The following is a 20931-nucleotide window of genomic DNA, read 5'->3' on the forward strand; positions in this document are numbered from 1 at the left end:
GCGCCGCGCGCATCTTCCGTCGGCGGGTGATGACGGCGCGCCGGGGCCGGAAGCCGGAAGGGCTGCGGGCAGGGTGTTCCGCCTTCGCGGGAGCGGCGGGAGGGGGCTGGCGGCGGCGGGCGGCGCCGCGCTCCGCCCGAGACCGCGGGGAGGGCGATGACCGAGTACAAGCTGGTGGTGGTGGGAGCCGGCGGCGTCGGCAAGAGCGCGCTGACCATCCAGCTCATCCAGAACCACTTCGTGGACGAGTACGACCCCACCATCGAGGTGAGCCGGCGCGGCCAGGGCCGAGCCGGCGGCGGCAGCTGCGGTGCCGCCGGCGGGGACGATCGCGGGCCGGGAGCTTTCCGTGAGCTGGAACGGGAGGCCGCTACCGGGTTTGGGGTTTTTGGGTTTTTTTTTGTTTGTTTGTTTTGGGGTGGGTTTTTTTTTTGCTTAAAAAGCCAGATGTGAGATCAGAGCGCACAGATAAGAAATTCCGGGAAAACTCTTGCTTGTTCTACTTATTGCTTCCTAAAGCAGAGTGTAGGCAGCCAACAATGGCAACAAAAAAAGTCACCGCCATCTACGCAGATGGTAGATTCTAGTGGTAGTGTTGTAGTGATGGTATTTATAATGCTTATTTTCTGTCTACCAGTTAAGGAATTTATTAGGAAGAACAGGATTTTTCTTTTTTGTGAGAAAGGTTTGAGGGGGCTTAGAGTAGCCGTTTAAATGCTGATTGGTTTAGATACTGGTATTTTTTTCGTTGGGGAGGCGGGCTAGAAAAGCTTCTCTGAGTCACACTCTCCTTTTTTATTATTATTTTTATTTTCCCTTGATAATGCATGAGGCAGAAAGTAGTAGTACAATTTTTCTCTCTAATCTAAAATTCGCATGTGTATTTTGCAGGATTCGTATAGAAAGCAGGTTGTTATCGATGGAGAGACGTGTTTGTTAGACATTCTGGATACTGCGGGACAGGAAGAGTATAGTGCCATGCGTGATCAGTACATGAGAACTGGGGAAGGATTCCTCTGTGTTTTTGCCATTAACAACAGTAAATCGTTTGCTGATATTAACCTTTACAGGTATGATATGCATCTTTACCGCAGGGAGGGAAGACTGGAAAAGGCATCAGACCCATTTGCTGTTTGACTCAGTGAAGACTAAGTAATAGGCAAATATTAAATCTCCCACTTCTTTCAGAAATTTTTTCAAGTTTATCTACGTTCTGCGTTAATACATTATTAGTTAGTTGAGAGTGGGGCAGTTATCTGGGTGGCTGTGTTAATCAAATGATATTTAGAGCATACAGAACATGATCTCTGAGAAAATGAAGGCAAACACACATTGGAGTGGAGTTATACAGAGACTAGAAGATGGAGTGTATGAAGTTATTAGACATACTGCTGTAGGTCAGAACCCCTGAGGTCCCGTCCAGCTTTAATATATATTTTTGTAGCACAAGGTTGTTTGAATACTGAACTAAAACAGCTTTTATATTTAGAAAATAGTTCCTAACTTTTTTTAATTTGTCTTTTTAAAGAGAACAGATCAAGAGAGTGAAAGATTCGGATGATGTGCCGATGGTGCTAGTTGGGAACAAGTGTGACTTGCCCACAAGAACAGTAGACACAAAACAGGCTCAAGAATTAGCAAAAAGCTATGGAATCCCCTTCATAGAGACGTCTGCTAAAACAAGACAGGTAAGGTGCATCCATTCTTAGCCTGACTTCTTCCTGTATGCTAAACACAGAATGCTCTAACTTTTTCCTATGTACTTTTTTTCTTATCTACAGGAGTAAGCATTTTTTTTAATACATTTGCAATTTTTAGCTTTTGATTTCCCCACTCACTTTTAGCTTGAAAGAGTTCTGGTTTTATCACTGGGCTAGGTTAGTACGCAAATCACCTCAGACTTGCATTGACTTTCTTTAAAGTGGGTCATGTTCGTAAGAAGAAGAGAGTTTCATCTGCTCTTGCTGAGAAGTGGTCAGACTGTGTGGTTAGTCATCCCAGACCTGTTCAGTTTTCTTGGCTTCTTAATGAAGGCCAATTGTAAGATTTATGTTTACAGAAAGAATTTCCCAGACCGGACTAATAGACTTCTTCAGAGTTGCATTGAATATGTGGCTCTGTCCAGTCAGCCTGTGTTCTACCTACATCAGTGTGGAATGAAGCAGAAAAGGTGCAATTATTAAGCAGTAGCCAGAAAATTCTAAGAATTCTAAAACAGAGGTGGTTAGTTAAGAAGTAGCTTGCTTCCTGCATGGGACCTCTCTACAGTTACAATTTGCCTTGTTTCTTTTAATGGCTGTTACCCTGGATGTTTGCCTTAGAGGAAGAGTTAAGAGTGTAATTGGAGAGTTTGGGACATAAGTGCTAGTTTCTTCTTATGAACTATGGGATAAGTTGGCTACTACTCTTCCTGTAGAAGTATGTCTTTCAAATATATTAAGGGATTCTGTGATGGAAAGAATAGTGATCTCAAACGCTTCAGGAAAGAACATATTTTACCTGGATAATTTGCATTCAGGGTGTGGAAGATGCTTTTTACACGCTGGTGAGAGAGATCCGGCAGTATCGGATGAAAAAACTCAACAGCAATGAAGATGGGAATCAAGGCTGCATGGGATTGTCTTGCATTGTGATGTGATAAGGTGAGCTGTAATTTAAGATTTTCATTGGCTTACTGTCTGTATGTCTTTCTGTTGTTGATAAGCATGGCTTAGAAATACTAGCTGCTATAGCTGGGTTTTTTCCCTATTATACAACCCATTGATACTCAGAGATTTAGATCCTACAATTAATTACTTCTCCAAATTACTTCTTTTCCCTTCTAAGTAGATAGCAAAGCTTAAGAAAAGGAAATTCTATTCATAGCAACATTTTGGCTCTAACGTGTGGATTTCCACTGAACTGATAATTTTGCGATTCTCTGTATCATTCTTGTCAGTGTCCCCTTCCTTTGGTAAACCATTCTGACTGTTTGGAGAACATGTAATTTCTGTCTCGTACACAAGAAACACCATAAGTAGAAAGAAGAGTGTGCACAATTCTGCAGTCACCTTTTGCTGATGATTGATTGACTTCTGCACAGCTTATCTTGAGCTGTGTTCCTCTGAAATACGCACTGTTCAAAGATTAACCAAATAAAATAATGCGAGTAATGAAATTTATGAGTTCCCCAACTGACTGAAGTTCTTTTCAACAGTTACGTAAAACATGTTGCTCATCACTGTAAAGACAGGTAGACCAGTTCAGGACTTGTACTATGCTGTTGCATTACACATCCATCACAAAGTTGGACAGCAACTAATGAGAGTTGCCTTTCTGTTCCAGATGCCAAGAATATGTGGTTCAGATGTAGCTGCTGGACGAGTCTCGATGCTACTGTATTGCGTCTCATGCTGATGCCCTGCAGTATTTTGGTGCCAGTGACCAGAATCTTGGTACCAGTTAATTAGCACAAGGTCCTTTTCTGTGCTCCATCTGAAGAGAACATCTATGGCGTCTACCTCCTTGCTCAGCTAATGGAGCAGTTGCATCTCTTGGTGTACTGGGATTCTTTCCTCACTGTGTATCTGAGTTTGTTCAAGAAGAAAACCAGTCACAAGAAAAGTGAACTATAGAGACTAAATGCTGTGAAAAAGATGACACTTTACCTCTAGAGTAAAAGCTAGAAGTGATGTTTGTCCCCTTTCTGTTGGATTCTGATTTGTAGTGCTGTCAGAGGAGTGGCACTAATCGTTGCTTGGCAGGTAATGTCAGAAATGGTTTTGCCACCATGAATGCTCCTGTCACGTATCAGATTGGTATCTGCTCTCTTTGCGCCCGTACAGCATATTTGCAATATCTCCTTTGTGCCAGGAGTACCACTTAATTGATCCTTCTCTTTCTGTAATAAAAAGGAGATATCTTTTCTAATTTAAGTGCCTGTTTGCTAAGAAGATTTGAAGTTGTCCCCTGTTGCCTTGGGTTGAGGAAAACCTCAAGGACTGGAATTTCTTGGGACCTCATTGTCTTAAGCAGGCAAGTCTTGTGTGGGTGATCTCTTTGCCTGACAGGATACTAAAACAGGAATTTGTAGGCTGGAAATCTAGCAGGCGCTTGTGAGACGCTTGAACTAGGGAGGGGGACATACTGCATCTGTTTTTTACTTTCTTTGTAGGTGGAACTGTTTATATTCTATATTGTTTTTCTGCAGCATTCAGATCTCTTCCAAGTTGGACCAAATTAGTCAGCTGTTCATTTTTAACATTAACTGCCAACATTTATGGGCAGCTTCTCAATAGTTAATCTAGTAACTGGAGGTTAATTAGTCTGGACAGCTGTTATTCAGCTCTGTCTGTAACTTGCAAATTATTTTATTCTGAATTATTTTCTTACCACCAGACTGTAAACATAGTCTCTTCAAAATGTCTCTCTCTAATGTAGTTGGAGAGCTTCCTTGTCAGAGGAGGAGTGTGGGATTTCAGGTTGACTGTAGTTGGTGCAGTGGTTATCACAGACTTGGTATGTCCAGACTGGGGGCAGAAGGCAATGAGCTATAACAGAAAACTGAGCTAGCTTCTGATTGCAGCATCCTTGCAAAATGAGGAAGGAAGTGAGTTCAGTGATGGCTATGCAGAAGGTGTATGATATACTGATGGGAATTCTGGGTTTGTTCTAAGAGCCTCACAGTATGAGGGAGTTACTGCATAAGCTGTGTGAGTTCTTCCTAGAGCAAAACATTGTCACCGCATATAATTGGGACGTACAAGTGTGATCACTGTTGCAAAACCTACCAGTGTTCCTTGGAATACCGTGTCCTTCCCTAGTTCTTGTGCTTCTGATACTGGATTCTGTTCTCTGTGGTCAGACTGTATCCCACAGCAAAGTTGAATTCCCAGCTACTCTCTGATGGAAGAGTAATGAGCCTTCAGCCAACAGAGGGAGCGTTCAGTCAGTCTGCCGAACCAGTGTAGGCAGAGAAATTGCAAGAGGCTTAATTTCAGTTTGTTGGTGTCAGATTAATACATCTTAATTTGGAATTCTCAGTTTCAAATGGAAATTAGAAATCAGTAAATACTGAGAGAATAAATTGTTCCTTTTAATATTGCTTCCTTCACTACTTACATTCTTAATTCTCTTCTTGGAATGAAGAGGGTCAATCTGCATCACATTTTCTTTATCTGTGATAATCCTTGTAAGTACTTTTTGCAATTTATTTTACCCTAATAAGAATTAAAACCACAACATTTTTACATAAAACGTTATTTTCCAGCAGCATACACAACGGTGGGCAGCATTATGGATAGCACTGGCTGTGACTCGAGTTGAGTTCATTTGAAGGTGACCTCATGCCTGCAAGTTAAACGTGACAGAATTACCATTACTGCAAGCTGTCATGTCTGTAATCAGCAAGGAGTGTTTTTCTTTTATTTGGTGCAAGAAGAGAAGTTATTTGTGAAAGCATTCTTCGAGCACTGTGGCAGGAGATGACTGTCTGCTTCTAAAGAGATATGTGACATACTGTTGTCCACTTAATAAAATTACACGTGGAAAATGATAGCTTTTGGGATACACATCTGGTCACATAGACTCATTTTGGAAAGACAGGAGTGTGGAGTTTGCAATATGTTGAATGGTGAGATCTTGTCATCCAGGTCTATGTATGTTTTTTGGATTATTTGAGAAACTTGGGGGTTTCTTTCCTGGCAAGCAGGATTGCAGAGTTCAGAGCATAACTGCCTGCTGCCTGTGGCCATGGGAAACCTTTTGCAGCTGGCATTTGATGTTTGAAGGTTGTGTAGTCAAGTATGGAAAATTACGTCTTTTGGATGGAGGTTCATCATAATAATTCTCTACATTGCATGGTGTGTTCTAGTTGTCATTAAAAATGTACTAGCTGTAATTCTAAAAGCTGTGAATTCTCAGAATTGTATGGGAACTGGCAAATGCATCTACCTTCTCTTCGGTGTTTGCTTTCTCTTGGGCTATATAAACTCTTAAAAGGGAAGAAGACCTGATAAGGATAGGTCAGTATGTATTTCACCTTGGGAACCTTAGAGGGGATGCATCAGCTTTTAGGACGCTGCAGAGCTGACCTACACAGGTGGCAGTCCCATCTGCATTATTATGGTTTCAAATCTAGCAAGTGATACAAAATCAAGGTGTTGTACTACTAGTTGTGAGTATGAAGTAAATGGTTGTACTTTGTTTCCAGCTGCCTATATAAGAGAACCCTGATTTTGGTGGCAACAGAGAGCAGGCTGTGGAAAGACAAAACCCCAAGAACTTTTGGGAAAATTATTTAGAAGATAAGCACAGAAGTTTTTGCACAAGACAGGTCCCTGGAAAAGGTGTTTTGTAGACTTAGTCCAAATGTTGTTATTTAGAACTAACAGCACAACACCATGTTAGTGCCAAGCTAACTTTACTATCCTGACTGGGAAGAACAAGCATAAACAACTTTGAGGTAAAATATAAAAAAAGAGTAAAAGCTCTTGTTAAAAAATTATAAGTGCTAATAACTGAAAGAAATGTTTCTGTTATTAGGGACTGAGAACAGCTGTCTAATGAGATAATATATAACTCTGTGGCTTGTTACTGTTAATGTCCCCACTCCATGGTCTTGTTCAAACAACAGTGCTCAAATTTTGTTCTTATTGTCATTAGTAGGACTTTGGATAGTAACCATGATGCTTAAGCCATCATAATTTTTAGTACAGTTCAATGACTTAGAATTCGATTTGACGCAACTTCAGGCCTATGGGGGGAAGGGGAGTAGCGGAAGTTTGAATTACATTCTGATCCTATGTGTGTGTGGTCCTTCATTCCCCAAGCCTTGAGTGACTGTTTGTGTATAACCTCCAGGATGGTAGGGAACTGTTGGGATCTGGACTTTTTATCCAAGGGCTAATTTGTTGTTACTTTGTATAATTATTTGCTTTCGATAATGCATCTCTTTTGGTTTGAAGTAAATTATTTTGCTTCTTAAATAACTTTTTTAAAGAATAAACTTTGAATTCTTTGGTTGTTTCTTTTGTGGCAGTGATTTGGGCACGGGATCAACAACTGGCTTACAGAAAGCTAATCACAATGCCGTCTGCTTTCTCTGTGGTTTACACAAATTGTCACTTCTGTAATGTGGCATGAACAGCTGTATCATATATGTTCAATATAGCACGAATAAGCAGTGAGAGTGGCTTTGAGATGTACCATAGGCTTGCTCCAGAGTCCGCTTTTAATGACTTCACCAACCTGTGCCGTCATGCATCTTGCATTAATGTTGAGTCTATTTGTAGTGGAGTCCCTCATAATATTTTTGCTGACCTTGCCCTTGGAAAGGATGCTTGCTAAGTCAAAAAAGGGGGGAGGGGAAATTTCTTTACTTGGTATTCCAAGAATGAAATCAGCTATAAAGTTATTGCTGTGTCCAAATTATGCTCTCTGTTAGGCTTTTCAGTTGCTTAATTCAGTCTTCTAAAATACTTCTCTGTTGGCTTTCCTCCTGCAATAAGGCATATTGTGTTGGACCACAAAATAAGTGTGTTTTAAGTGTGTTTCTCCTAAGACATTGTGTCAGGCCTCTGGAACCCAGAGTCCAGTCTGTTTTCTGTGCAAGGAAGAGAACAGACTCCTAGTAACAGGAATATAAAACTCCTTGCACTGTGGAGCTGCAGTAGTTGCTGCCTGTTCCAAAAGGAGAGATTCAGAATGTGAGTACAGATGGGTGCTTAAAAGCAAGAGTTTTCTTGGCTTATTAGGAAAGCTTTCCTCCAATATGATTGTTATCTGTAGCAATCTGTTCCTAGAAACTAGTTCACACCTTAAGGACTTAGTGACTTTTGTTGCATACTGGAACAGAAGCTGATTTTAAAAGCTCTAGAGGAATCTGTGTAGGGAATGACTAAGAGCAATGTGGGGAGAGAATAACTTGCTGAGGCTTTTCTTAGTGCAAGGTGCTGTTGGTCAAAGGCACAGCACATCAAGGAATGCCCTTGTGAGTTTCCACACTATCTCCAATCTGTTAATACTTCTATTCTTCAGGAATTGAAACCATTTTCTAGCAAAACTTGCCCCTAGGCATCTATTTGGACAGCTGTGATACAGCTGCTCTGCTAGGCGAACTAGAGGGAGATCCTGCTAAATACCCTAACCTGCCAAATTTCTGGCACGTTTGGCCATTTTCCTTTGGCTAGACCTAGGTGGAGTGAAGGCAGCTCAGAGATAAAAGGGGGGTGGGGGAGGTTTAAAGCCACTCTGAAGCCTCTGGGTGTGAATCAGTCACTTTCCAGCTGAAAGAGAGTGGGAAGATGGCTTGTTTGTATTCAGTACTTCAGTTTAAAGAGGCTGTAGATCTAACTTTAGCACAGCATACCCAGGCTTTACTCATATTTCTACCGTGAACCCAACTAAGTTGACCCTGTGATTTACAAAACTAGGGGATCAAGAGACCTCTTGAGGAAAATGACCTCTGCATCATAAAGGTTATTTCTGGTTTCAGATGTGAATCCTAAGATCTTGATATATCCAGAAAGGTTAGGGGCAGATAGAGTACCTGTGGGACAGCAAACAAGCAGGAGCCAGTTTTTATTGACTATAAATGAAATAGTTAAACAATCATGTGGTGTGGAGACTTACAAAGTGGGGAGTGAGTAAGAACAAGAATAATTAAGAAACTGCAGACTATCCGCATGAGAGGGGAGACCAGATTACAGATCAAGACTGTAACAGCATCCCAGCTCTGCCCTATCAGCTGCACCTCTGCGTGTTGCAGGGGGGGAAATCAGTTTATATTCTTGGGGAATATCTGGGAAGTGGGGCTAAACCTCCCTGAATTCTGGAGAATTTATCAATTGTAACCCAGCATGTCTTGAAGTTGTGCACATCAGACAGTGACCTTTCAGAGAGACTTTCTGGATGCTCTGGAAGTTATCTGAGCTGGAGATGCTGTGCCATTTGACTTCACTGACTAGTTGTGCCACAAGCTTCCCATGCACCTATGGACAAAATCTGACTTGTTATTTCTAGCTCTGTATCTTAGGCAAGTAACTTTCACTTATTGGAGCTGCCTTCTGGGACAAGGCTTTTTCATAGCTGTTCCTACAAAATATAGCACAGGAAGCCCTTACATGCATGTGTAATTCCAGACAATGTTGTCTTTTCCAGGGGTGCTAATTTTTCTGTTCCCTTCAATATTATGACCAAAGTCAACTTTTAAATCAGCAGCAAGACTGTGCTGACTATAGCCTGAATGCTTTGCTTGACTTGTCCTGATTTCAGTGCAGTTTTTCAACTCCATCAAGAAGTGAAGTATACACAAACAGGAAAAGACTCTGTTTCAAATCAAAACTATTGTATCCTTCTGACCTGTTTAGGCTCACCGCTTCCCATCAGGAAGCTGAGTCAGAAGCTCAGAGTTACCCTGGCAATATGCAGGGCACTACAAATTCTGGCCATTTTCTTCAGACAGGAGGTGTTTTCCAACTTCATGTGAGAGATTTGAAGTAGGTTTGAGGAGACCCTGAAGGACCAGGTACAGCCCTCAACACCTGTATGTTAGAAAGAATCTACTTAAAACAAGCCAAGAGGTACTTCCCAAACTGATACCCTGCTCTGCCAAATCCAAGACACCATGTGCAGCTTAAAGGAGGAGTTTCTTGCCACATCTTGGATTGTACTAAGTGCTGGTCTCTGTCAGGTCTGCCTTGGTTATGGCTCACTGCATACAGAACTGAGTATCGCCTTACTATTATGATGCAAAGTTTTATAAAGGCAATTCCTGAAAAGCTCAGGAAAAAAATACATAGTTCTTTGCACTTCCCTTTTGTTTGATTCAGCTGGGAAGATGCGAGGACATCTGTGCAACTCCTGTTGCTAAAATCCAGTCTGTCAACTAGACCCCTCACTCAGGAAAAATCTTCTCTGAATAGCACAGTGGTTGGTGAGAAACTTGTGGCACATCATTTGTACCTATCCACAGCTCCTGTTCAGATGAAAACATCATCCCTGTGCCTTAGGGATTTCCTTTAAACCTTTGGTTCAGCACATAAGACATCAGTTTTAGTCTCTTAAAAGACTGACTTCCACAGTCCACTTTAGAAAGGTGCAGCTGTCCTGAGTAGTAGTAATCTGGCCAGACAACAGGTGAAACTCTACTAAATGTAAAATGAAAGTCTAAGGGGAAAAAAAAAAAAAAGTTAAATTTGAGCCTGGGTTTCACCTGTTTCAGTGCAAGTGCTTGTGGTTGCACTTTAAATAGTCTTATAGTTGACCTCTGTTCTCCTTTTAGAGTGGGAGAGTCTAATTACAGGGAAGGGAAGGTGGTAAAATTAGTGTTAGGCTGCTGTGCAGTCAGTCAGCTACTTTTGCTCCGTTACAGTAGGGCATTACTTGAGGCTCTGCAAGCTTGCTGCAAAGATGTCACGGGTGAAAATTCCAGGTAGGTCTGAAAGCAAGTAGCGAGACAAGGAGCCACAGGGCAGGCTGTTAAGCCTGCAGCCTCTGGGTTTTTGATGGTGTGGTATCTTTGCAGTCCAGGGGACCTTGCTGGGGACTTTGAGCATTTTTCTTCCTGCTTGGAGTCATTTTTGGATAGTGCAGAAAGAAATAGCATTACTGTTTAAATCTTGCTCTGCTTGTACTGAAGAAAAATATTGTCCCTCCTGCAGTGTAATGTATCCTGTAATGATACTGTTAAATAACTGTGGAAGGGGTCAGAGGAATTTCAGGAGTCTCTGGTCAGCCTTGGTAAGCTCAGAAGATGTGGGGTGCTGCAGTCCTGAAGGGATGGGGAGCACAAGCTGGGAAATAGAGGTAGGGCCAGCCAGGCTTTGCAGAACAGTACAAAGGGACGTGTGACTGCTATTACAGAGCCCTGAAGAGTATCAGCACCAAACAGTCCTGATAAGAGCATGTTTAAAATTGCAGTGCTGTGTGGTGTGATAAATACTGTCCTAGTACGTGAAGCTAGTATTAAAACCTGGCCCTGCAACATCAGTAAGAGTTTGTTGACCTTCATGAGTGTAATTTTCATCCGCTAAAGAGATGAAAGGTCAAACTAGGCATTTCTGGGATGCTTAGTTTGCAAATGAATACATGAATTCAAATGCCAGGAGAGTATGTTCTGCAGGCTGGAGTTTGGGAAGTCAGCAGCTGGTGACTTGTGATGCCAGAGCTGCAGTCTGAATTTTCTGGGTCAGATGGAAAGGGCATGAGTTGCACCCCCAAAATGTTGATGCCACACTGTATGACCGGGAGTGAAGATCTGTGGAACTGCAGTGCCTCAGCTGTCTGATCCTGTTAGTGAATAATTGGAGATGTGACCATAGGTGGCAGGAGAATGAAATTTAGCATCTTTGAAATGACCATCTATCCTGATCTTCACAAAGGATGGCGAGTCATGGACAAAAAATAGCAAAGCAGCTCCGGTGCTCCGAGTCACTAAAATATTTGCTTTCTTGTTCAGGAAGAAGAATGCCATTCTGCCCTCTTAAGTTGTTCCTATGCTCTTCTGCATCCCTGTTCCTGGAGGCAGGTATAGGCAGAGACCTTCCAAGACAGTCAGTCTTATTAGATGACTAGGTATCTGTTGGTTGCTTATAGTGTTCGCTGAAGTGATCTAGGTTCTAGAAAATGCATTCCCCTTGGACAGCTGCAGGGAATTCCAGAGACTGCTGTAAGGCAGAAGCTCTGCCAAAGAGCCTCAGGTTGGATGGCATCTGCAATGTGGTTCATTTACGCGCACACCACCGAGGCTGTATCATGGAACAGTCAACGCTGAACTTACATCTTTATGTTGTACGAAGTGACAAGTACTGTTCTTTCAAGTGGAAGACTTTGGCTAAACTTGTACTTTACTAATCCCTTTTTAATCGCTGATGCGATGATTAGGCAAAAAGGCTTAGATTTTGAAAGGCTGATCACATCTGTTTTTATTTTGTTTCTGTTTTATCTCAAACAGCAGAAGACAAAGGTGAGTATTGCTAGGCTTTTTATATGCTCTGCTGTGTTACTGCCTAGATGCGATCACTGGAAACAAACAGCAGTTACGTGGTCATGGTGATCTTCAGCGGTTGAAGATCCTATTTTTCAGCAGTGCCAGCTGTGCCCCTCACTGCTTCATGGAACGGTTCTGGCTTTTTGGTCCTTTGATATATGAAGCTGCTGTTTGTTAAATATTGTGCTAGCACCCCTGAGCACCTGCTTAGGAGATTAACTTTTTTTTAGCGTAGTTCTTTGTGGCAGAAGTGAAACATTTTGCAATTTCCTTTGCAGCTATTCACACCTTTGCTGGTTTTGGGGGTTGGGGGTTTTTTCTTTTCCTTTTTTTTTTTTTTTTTAAACAGAGATCCAGCCTAAAGTAACTTCTTTTGAATACATCCTGCTCCTAGTGGATTTGATCTATGAGGGGACAGATCCAATGCTTCATCTCCTTTATTCAGGTTGAAGTCCACAGTATGGTGCCCCTGCCCTCTTTTTCCTACTTCACGTTTGCTGAGGCCTTATGTGTCAGCAGAAGAAATTTCTTGCTGAGATACCTGTCATCCCAGAGTCCCTAACAATAATGGGATAGTACAAAAAAAATGCATTTTGTCTTCTAAGAAGCATGTTGGGGCCCATTGCTGATAACAGCAGCAAGCAACTTTTGTTACCAAAATTCTGTTTTTGTGACATTGCACTGCTGAGAAAGGGACATAGTGCCAGAATTTTCCCATGTGTTTTTAGCTCAGCACAAGCCCTTTTGCCTTACCATGTAACAGCAGGGAAAGGAAGCCTCTGTGTTACGACCCCCACTAACCCACAGTTAGGACCTTGGAACTGCAAATTCAGAGCTACAAGGATAAACTGTTTTCATCTCCCCCCCCAACACCCTGTAGGAGGAAAAAAAAAAAAGGGCTCATTTTAATAATGGTTCATTACTGCAAATCTGTTGTAGGTCTGGCATACTTCTGCCATGCATGTCAGTCCTTTCTGCTTTGGTCCTCTTCTGCTGACCATGTCCTGTCTGACATGTCAATGGTGTGGCCCATCTTTCAGCATCGATCCTCACTATGCTTCATGCTGAGCTGCCAACTGCTGGCAAAACCTGCTCGATTAGTGTCCATATGCTGCTATGCAAATGTGTGCTTCTGGGAGATGTTGCCAGAAGAGCCCTTGGATTGTTCTGTTACAGTATTTTGTTGGCAATGGAAGGGCTTTTAACCTCCTTTCTCCTACTTCATAAGGCTCCAGCCAACCTTGTGTCAATGGCGATTTTCACAGGGCCGTTATTAGCTGGCACCTTTGCAGCATGCTGCACGTGATGGGCTGAGAGGGGTCTAGTCCCCACGATGATTCCCTAGCTAGGAGCTCTTCAGCTGCACTGTGATGGTGGGAACTAAATGCTTGGGCTGCCAGCTCTTTCCATCTCCTTCTACACCTCTGTCTTCATCCTGACTGGAAGCCTTGTGGAGTAAGTGGGTCTTAGGCTTCCTAGAGCTGTAAGGGCTCTGCCAGTCCTCTCCTCTTTCCTCCAGTGCATGCTCTCGTAAATGCTTTTCCCAAGGACTTGCTTCTTTCCGGGCATTTTTGCACTACTCTTGGACTGTGGGTTGTACTACCTTTTCTGGTGTACTGGGGGTGCCTAGCTATGTCTCCAGCCCACTGTGTGTGGCCCTGCCTCTGTAAGCTTGTTGCAAATTTTGAAGGTTGCTGAGTCTTCCAGGCAGCATGGAGGTGTATGTGTCATAAGGAAATGACAGCTGAGCATTAAGCTGACTGCAAGGGGCACCTGCCTGTTAGGGTGGCTGAGAACCAGATGCCTGTGTGACCCTGCACTCTGCTCCTTTTTGCAGAGATGGATGAGGCAATGCGCTCCTTTGCAGAGAAGGTCTTTGCCTCTGAGGTGAAAGATGAGGAAGTCAGGCAAGAGATCTCTCCTTTTGATGTGGAAGAGATCTGCCCCATCTCACGCCAGGAAATGAGAACGTACATGATGCTTCAGGAGAGCTCTGGCACAACAGAAAAGCGGTGAGCAACAACCAGGGCAGTTGGGGAAAGGAGAGGAGCGTTGTCTACACATCCCCAGCCAGAGCTGGAAGAAAGCAGGGGGAACACAAATTGAGGCCTGTGAAAACAGCTCACCACACCCACGGGATAAATCTGTGGTAGTCCCAGGGCATCTGTCAGGCACTTCAGGGTTTCCTCTCCAACTGCTCCCACTGTTGGACAGAAAGACACCCTTGGCCTGTTCCCTGGGTGTCAGCACAGCAATGGCCACTGAGCTCTTGGAGAGGGAGACTTGGAGACCTTTCTCTGGAAAGGTGCAACTTCCAAAGACCATGCGTGAAAGTCTGTGACTACTTTGTGTGCTGTGAGCTCTACTCTTGCCGGTGTCTGTTTAAGGTGCTCAGAACACACCACTGAGATGATTCATGTTGTGCACAACTGGGACATGGCTGTGGTATGTGCCCCTGACCCTGCGCCTGCGTGTGGCCATGGAGTTGGGGTGGCCATGGAGTTGGGGCTGTTTGCCTGAGGCTTTCCTCCCTGGCAGGAAGAAGCGCCTGCTCCGCCTGAAGACAATTGCATTGGCAGTCCCTGTGGCTCAGAAGTCTATAACCAGACTGTCTACTATTGATGAGGTCATCTCTACCTCCCCTGTCTACCAGACTGTGCCTGACTTCCAGCGGGTACAGATCACAGGGGATTATGCCTCTGGGGTAGGTACTTGTATGGCTATACCCTTCCCCAAGCTGACTACCATCTCATCTAGCCCCTGCCTGTCCCTTAGTAGTGCCGAGCGTCACAGGACTCTGTACCAGGTGCAGTGGGGATAGTCTGCATCTTCCAGCTCAGTCTATGTCTCTTGAACATCTGATGGTGCCTTGCTGCATCCCCGGAGGATCTGGAGCTGAATTCCTGAGCAGGAGTCTGTGGGGTGCTGCATGCTTCCCATGGGATTCTCTGGACAGGGCAAGGGGGCAGCACGGCAGGGTAGGCGATGCGCGTTGTGTCGCAGCCCGCTCCTGCTTGCACACAGCTATACCTGTCTGAGACCTATGCATGTCATAGAATCCCAGAATGGCTGAGCTTGGCAGGGACCTCTGGAGGTCATCTGGTCCAACTCCCCCTGCTCCTTGAGGGGGTCACCTAGAGCCAGTTGACCAGGGCTGCTATTACATCCTGTGCTAATTCCTCCTCCTCCTCCACAGCCTCCTATTATATTTGTGCTGCTTCTGAGATACTGCTGGCAGGTTGCTCCCTCCTGGGCTGGAGCAGGTTGCTCAGCTTGGAATCACATAGCAGAGGAGCAATTAGGGGAAGCTGAAAATCCCTCCATGCACAGGCACATTCCTTCTGCCATGACTGTAGCTAGCTGCAAGTGCTGCATGGTATTCTCCCATGCTGCTCCAGTATGACCTCTCTCAACTGCCCAAAACACTTGTCTGTGCAATAAATAAAAAATTCTTGACACATTGGGTCAGTGTATGTTGTTGGTCCTGCTTCAGTTTCAGCCTGTGCTCCAAAAATAGCTTTTAGTGTTTTGCCCAGGCCTGGCTTCCATTTCAGTGCCAACTACAGTTTGCAGTGAGGAATATAAGAGGGGATGATGGCTGGAATTCATTGGTTCTGGTGTGAGGAACTTCCCTTTGCCATGTCTAGGACTTTGCCTATCATCCCTTTACCCTGCTCAAGCAGAGCAGTGGGAAGGAGGGGATGATAAGGTATGTATCTTACTGTGAACAAAATGGTCCTTTTTATGTCTTGGTGCACCATGGTATCTCTCAGGCAGCTAGGTTCCAGTTGTGTGGTTGTGTTCAGCAACAGCCCTCTTGCAGGTGACAGTTGAAGATTTTGAAGTTGTCTGCAAAGGCTTGTACCGTGCCCTGTGCATCCGGGAAAAGTACATGCAGCAGTCTGTGCAGAGGTTCCCCAGGACCCCATCTCAGTATCTGCGTGCTATCGAAGGCGAGGTCTGGAGAGCGAGTGATGCTGGCCCAGGTATACCTAGGCACCAGGAGGGTTTTCCTCTCTGGCTTCAGCATGGGGTGGGCAGGGGTCAGAAAGGGGTTGTGGAAGTGCTCCACAGGGTAGTCGCTTGCCCAGGCCTCCTCTTCAGTGTCACAGTGGCAGGGCTGCCCCTGCCCTCTGCCTGGGGTGGAGGAGCATGGCAAGCTTGTGGGGTTTCGGCTGGCAGCCTGTGCCTCATGGTATTCTCCTTTTGGCCCAGTGTTCACCCCACCAGTGAAGGATGGACAGGATCCCTTTGAAACTGGGAGTCTTGCTGAGAACCTGGGCTACCATGTCCAGATGAAGGACGGGGTGGTTTACATCTATGGAGACAAGGCAGCGGTTGGCAGAAATGAGCCAAAGGACCTGCCCTACCCCAGCCTTGAGCACTTCGTTGATGACATGAACTTCCTCTTGGCCCTGATTGCACAGGGGCCTGTGTAAGTGCACAACCCGGTGCCGCTGGGTGCAGCTGAACAGGTCTTGCCTCTGCAGGCAGAGGGAGATCAGGGCAGAGCCAGGGTTGCTCCCTCCTCTCCCTGGGAGGAGGGAGGAACCTGCTGATGACACACCTGCAGCCTGCTGGCTACCAAAGTGTCCTTGGCCCTTGTTAGCTGTCTCGATTGGGGTCTTAAGCAAAGTCAGCAGTCAGGGATTGGAGACACGGCCTGCAGGTATGCTCACACATGGCCAGGCCTTCCTTCAAAGCTCTGTACTAGAGCCAGGAGAGGCACCATAGGGAAGCAGGCCAGGCCAGCATGAGCTCTCCACCTGAGGTGAAAGCTGCATCCCTGCGTTTGATGTGCCATGCCCCTGTGTTGAGGGGTAAGGAGCCTAGTCACTGTTCTGCCCTTTGCTTTCACTAGTAAGACTTATGCTCATCGGCGCCTGAAGTTCCTCTCATCCAAGTTCCAAGTGCATGAAATGCTAAATGAGATGGAGGAGATGAAAGAGCTGAAGAACAACCCCCACCGAGACTTCTACAACTGCCGGAAGGTAAATGGCAAGGCTTACAGCTGTAGTGACTCTGAAGACAAGCTGTCTTGGTGCCTTCCCCTCCCTGAGAACTGGATATGAGAGTCAAGGTCTTTGGCACCTACATTGGTCCTGCTAATGGGATGGTGTTCTTGGCCTAGGCCTATTGTGTTCATCTGCTGGGCTCAGCTGCGCCCCTCACTCAACTTGGACTCACCTACGGGGTTTGTTAGCCTCCCTGTGATGGTACCCGAGCATCCCAACTTGAAGCTAGATAGCTCTCCCTCTGGTTTCTCAGGTGGACACACACATCCATGCTGCAGCCTGCATGAACCAGAAGCATCTTCTACGTTTCATCAAGAAATCATACTGTATGGATGCTGACCGTGTAGTTTATGATGCCAAGGGCAAACGGCTTACCCTGAAGCAGCTTTTCCAGCAGCTCAATCTGCACCCCTATGACCTGACAGTGGATTCCCTGGATGTCCATGCTGTAAGTGGTAGGGCATTTACTGTAAGACCACTCTTGGGTCACTGTTGTCCACCCCTGTAGGCATGGCTTTTCACCTCCCTGTGTACCTATGACATGTTGTGCATGTTAGTGTTTGTAGCAGGATGTAGCAGCTCCTGGCTTTCCCATTTTGGGTTGTTCGGATCAGTCCCTGCTCAGCTGGTATGCTTGGACCCATTCTGTGTGTGTAGTATTTGCCGTGATCCTCCCTACTCCAGGGGCGGCAGACATTTCAGCGCTTTGACAAGTTCAATGACAAGTACAACCCCGTGGGTGCCAGCGAGCTGCGTGACCTCTATCTGAAGACGGAGAACGTTATCAATGGCGAGTACTTTGCTACCATTATCAAGGTGAGAATACAGGGGAGGAGAGAACAGCTAAGCTGTGGTGCTGCTGTGCCCAGGGCCTCGAGGGTCCCCATGCAACTGTCCTGGTTTGCAGGAGGTTGGCTCTGATCTGGAGGATGCCAAGTACCAGCACGCGGAGCCTCGCCTCTCAATCTATGGGCGATCAGCTGAGGAGTGGCCCAAGCTAGCCAGCTGGTTCAACAAACATCGGGTCTATTCCCCCAACATGAAATGGATGATCCAAGTACCCAGGATTTAGTATGTGCTGTGGGTCTGAGAGAGCACTGTGCCTTACAGTGGACTATACCTCATTTTTTTATCCTGAAGGGATTATGGGGACAGTGGGCCGTGTTGTTCCTCTGCTAGCAGCTAATCCCTGTCTTTGTCCACAGTGATGTGTTCAGGTCTAAGAATTTCCTCCCACACTTTGGGAAGATGCTGGAAAATATCTTTGTTCCTGTGTTTGAGGCAACTGTCAATCCTCAAGCCCACAAAGAGCTGAGTGTCTTTCTACGCCATGTGAGTGTCACCTGATGATGATGTCAGGGTGTGGCGAGCACTCACATTCCTGTTTGTGCACAAGAAATGGCATATTAGCCCTGACATGGAAAATGTCATCAGTGTGCTTGTGGCCCTACTGCCACATTCTGGGAAAGGGGGTGTGTGTCCAGAAGTGCCTGGAGGGATCAGACTCCCTGAGCTGGCTGCTGTAGGGCTGTGAGAAATGCTGCCCACTCACCTCCTGGAGAAGTGGTTTGGTGTGAGCCCTATTTATAGCCCTTGATAGAGCTTGGGGGTTTGTGAGAAGCAAGGTCTGCAACCTAGCCACTGACTCTGTTCTTGGATGAGGCAGGGGTACAGGGTGCAGCTGGGCTATGGCAAGCTGCAGTGGGGCAGGGTGAGCCAGCCTACCTGGGCATGATGAAGTGGGGAGCTTTGAGGCACAGCTTTTTTGTTACCTTGCCAAGCAGATTACTGGCTTCGACAGCGTGGATGACGAATCCAAGCATAGTGGACACATGTTCTGCACTAAAAGCCCAAAACCAGAGGAGTGGACTTCTGAGAAGAACCCATCCTACACCTACTATATATACTATATGTATGCCAACATTGTGGTGCTTAACAACCTCCGCAGGTGAGGCCCAGGATCAGCTAAGGGACCTGCGAAGGGCTGGCAGAAGGGGGGCTGCCTCACGAGTTGTCTCAGCTCTTTGATTGTTGGTGTGGAAGAAGTGGGGCCTTCCTTCCTCCGCCACCAGTGTAGTTTGGAGCTTCATGTCCCAGAGCAATCCAAAACCTCCTCAGTAGGAAGTGTGACGGATTGGGGTGAAAAATTTGGGATTGCAGAGATGCATCTATTGCGTGCACAGAGGAGAAAAGAGACCAAGTAATGTGCTCCTAGGTCAAGCTGGATTCTTGGGTACCCACTGGTAGGGGCAGAGTTGGACCTAAAGTCAGGGGATCTTGGATCACATGCCACCTAACCCTGCTGCTTACCTGCTCTGAGTCCTTCTTCCATGTGCCTAGGCAGCGTGGTATGAACACATTCCTCTTCCGTCCACACTGTGGGGAAGCTGGGGCCATCACGCATCTGCTTGCAGCCTTCATGACAGCAGATAATATCTCCCATGGTCTCAACCTCAAGAAGGTAAGTGGAGTAGTCTGCCACAGAGCAGCCCAGGCGCGGCAGAGGAGAAAAACATGTTTGCAGCTGGCCTCCACTGTAGCTGACAGTTAGTTGTGCCTCTGCTTTAGGCTGGCATAGAGAACCTGGCTTCAGGCAGGTGTTCCATGATTCTGTGGGTTTCTCCAGGCATGTTTGGGGATGTAGCTGAGAAACATATTGAGATTGCAGGGGTTCAGCCTCACAGACCTGTCACTGGATATGTCCGTTATCACTGGAGCTGGCCAAGTTCTGAAATCAGACAGATTTGAACTCACTTGGCCTCTTGTGCTCCGTGTGGGCCCTGGAGGATTGCTGGCTTGCCTATCTCTTTTCTTGCACACGTGAGCTCTGTGCACCAGATTTCCTGGCTGGGGCACTGGGCTGATCTGAGGACTGACTCTGGAGAGGTGAAGGGTGCAGCAACTTTATCGCTAACCTGGCAACTCTGCTCATCTTTGCAGAGCCCTGTGTTGCAGTATCTGTACTTCCTTGCCCAAATTCCCATTGCTATGTCCCCACTCAGCAACAACAGCCTCTTCCTGGAGTATGCAAAAAATCCATTGCCTGACTTCCACCAGAAGGGCCTCATGGTGTCCCTTTCTACAGATGACCCCATGCAGTTTCATTACACCAAGGTACAGTGTGAGCTGATCACCTCCTCCTGTCTGAGGTGCTGGGGCTGGGCCCGTATGGGCCTCATTTTTCGGGGAAGCCAGCAGTATTTGCAGAGGGTCCGGCATGCCGGGCCATCGCTGGGGCAGCCCTTGCAGCAGCATGGGCTGTGCTGGCAGAAGCTACTGGCCTCTAACAGTGCCTGTGGCTGCAGGAGCCTCTGATGGAGGAGTATGCCATTGCTGCCCAGGTCTTCAAGCTCAGCACCTGCGACATGTGTGAAATTGCCAGAAACAGTGTCCTGCAGTGCGGCCTGTCCCATGAGGTAGGTGCCCTTCTGGGGAGGGCAGCTGTGGCCCTGCCTGCAGTGGTCCCTGCCCGCCTGCCTGAGAAAGGGGACCAGGACAGCGGCTCTGCCGGCGTCGTGCTCGGGGCAGGGCTCCTGCGCCAGGCCCGGAGGGAGCCTGGCAGCCGCCAGCGTTTCCCTCAGGTGCTGCCCGCGGGGGCTTCTGCCGTGTGTACCGCTGTCCTCGTCTCTCGCAGGAGAAAGTCAAGTTCCTGGGTGAGAACTACCAGGAAGAGGGGCCCCAAGGCAACGATATCCGGAAGACAAACGTGGCGCAGATCCGCGTGGCCTACCGCTACGAGACCTGGTGCTACGAGCTCAACCTCATTGCCGAGGGCCTGAAAAACGACTAGGAGCGGGGACGGGCTCCTGGACCCGGGGGCCGGCGGCGCCGGCGGCGGCTGAGGCCAGGCCGGGCCCGCCCAGGGGCGGGGCGGGGCGGGCTCTGGGGCCGCGCGGCGGCCGCGCAGTAAAACCCCGCCTGTGAGCAGCTGCGTGCCGTCTGCGCGGG

The 20931-nt window shown here is 46.6% G+C and overlaps 2 protein-coding genes across 3 annotated transcripts; both read left to right on the plus strand.

The window, feature by feature from the left end:
- Window positions 1-6997, plus strand: NRAS (NRAS proto-oncogene, GTPase). 2 transcript variants are annotated; one of them, XM_049831682.1, is made up of 5 exons: window positions 1-267; window positions 892-1070; window positions 1529-1688; window positions 2519-2642; window positions 3325-6997. In XM_049831682.1, the coding sequence occupies exons 1-4, from the start codon at window positions 157-159 to the stop codon at window positions 2636-2638; spliced, it is 570 nt and encodes a 189-aa protein (XP_049687639.1). In that variant the 5' UTR covers window positions 1-156; the 3' UTR covers window positions 2639-2642; window positions 3325-6997. The 2 variants fall into 2 exon arrangements, with proteins under 2 accessions (XP_049687639.1, XP_049687640.1); XM_049831683.1 differs by lacking the exons at window positions 2519-2642; window positions 3325-6997 and adding an exon at window positions 1782-2507.
- A 3366-nt stretch (window positions 6998-10363) lies between these two features.
- AMPD1 (adenosine monophosphate deaminase 1) lies at window positions 10364-20823 on the plus strand. Its single transcript, XM_049831685.1, has 15 exons — window positions 10364-10411; window positions 13806-13980; window positions 14507-14672; window positions 15792-15954; window positions 16184-16403; window positions 16830-16959; window positions 17237-17431; window positions 17668-17799; window positions 17891-18054; window positions 18189-18315; window positions 18768-18931; window positions 19324-19444; window positions 19924-20097; window positions 20289-20399; window positions 20618-20823. The coding sequence occupies exons 1-15, from the start codon at window positions 10390-10392 to the stop codon at window positions 20771-20773; spliced, it is 2220 nt and encodes a 739-aa protein (XP_049687642.1). The 5' UTR covers window positions 10364-10389; the 3' UTR covers window positions 20774-20823.
- Window positions 20824-20931: the final 108 nt, after the last annotated feature.

The sequence above is a fragment of the Accipiter gentilis genome, chromosome 29 (genome assembly GCF_929443795.1).
Source record: "Accipiter gentilis chromosome 29, bAccGen1.1, whole genome shotgun sequence".
NCBI classification, from domain to species: Eukaryota; Metazoa; Chordata; class Aves; order Accipitriformes; family Accipitridae; genus Astur; species Astur gentilis.

Coding starts and splice junctions, on each gene's coding strand:
- AMPD1 (XM_049831685.1), top strand. CDS start 10,390: ATGTCACGGGTGAAAATTCCAG. Junction 18,055..18,188: donor ATCCAAGTACCCAGGATTTA/GTATGTGCTGTG, acceptor CTTTGTCCACAG/TGATGTGTTCAGGTCTAAGA. Junction 18,932..19,323: donor GTGCTTAACAACCTCCGCAG/GTGAGGCCCAGG, acceptor CCATGTGCCTAG/GCAGCGTGGTATGAACACAT.
- NRAS (XM_049831682.1), top strand. CDS start 157: ATGACCGAGTACAAGCTGGTGGTGGTGGGAGCCGGCGGCGTCGGCAAG. Junction 1,071..1,528: donor GCTGATATTAACCTTTACAG/GTATGATATGCA, acceptor GTCTTTTTAAAG/AGAACAGATCAAGAGAGTGA. Junction 1,689..2,518: donor CGTCTGCTAAAACAAGACAG/GTAAGGTGCATC, acceptor ATTTGCATTCAG/GGTGTGGAAGATGCTTTTTA.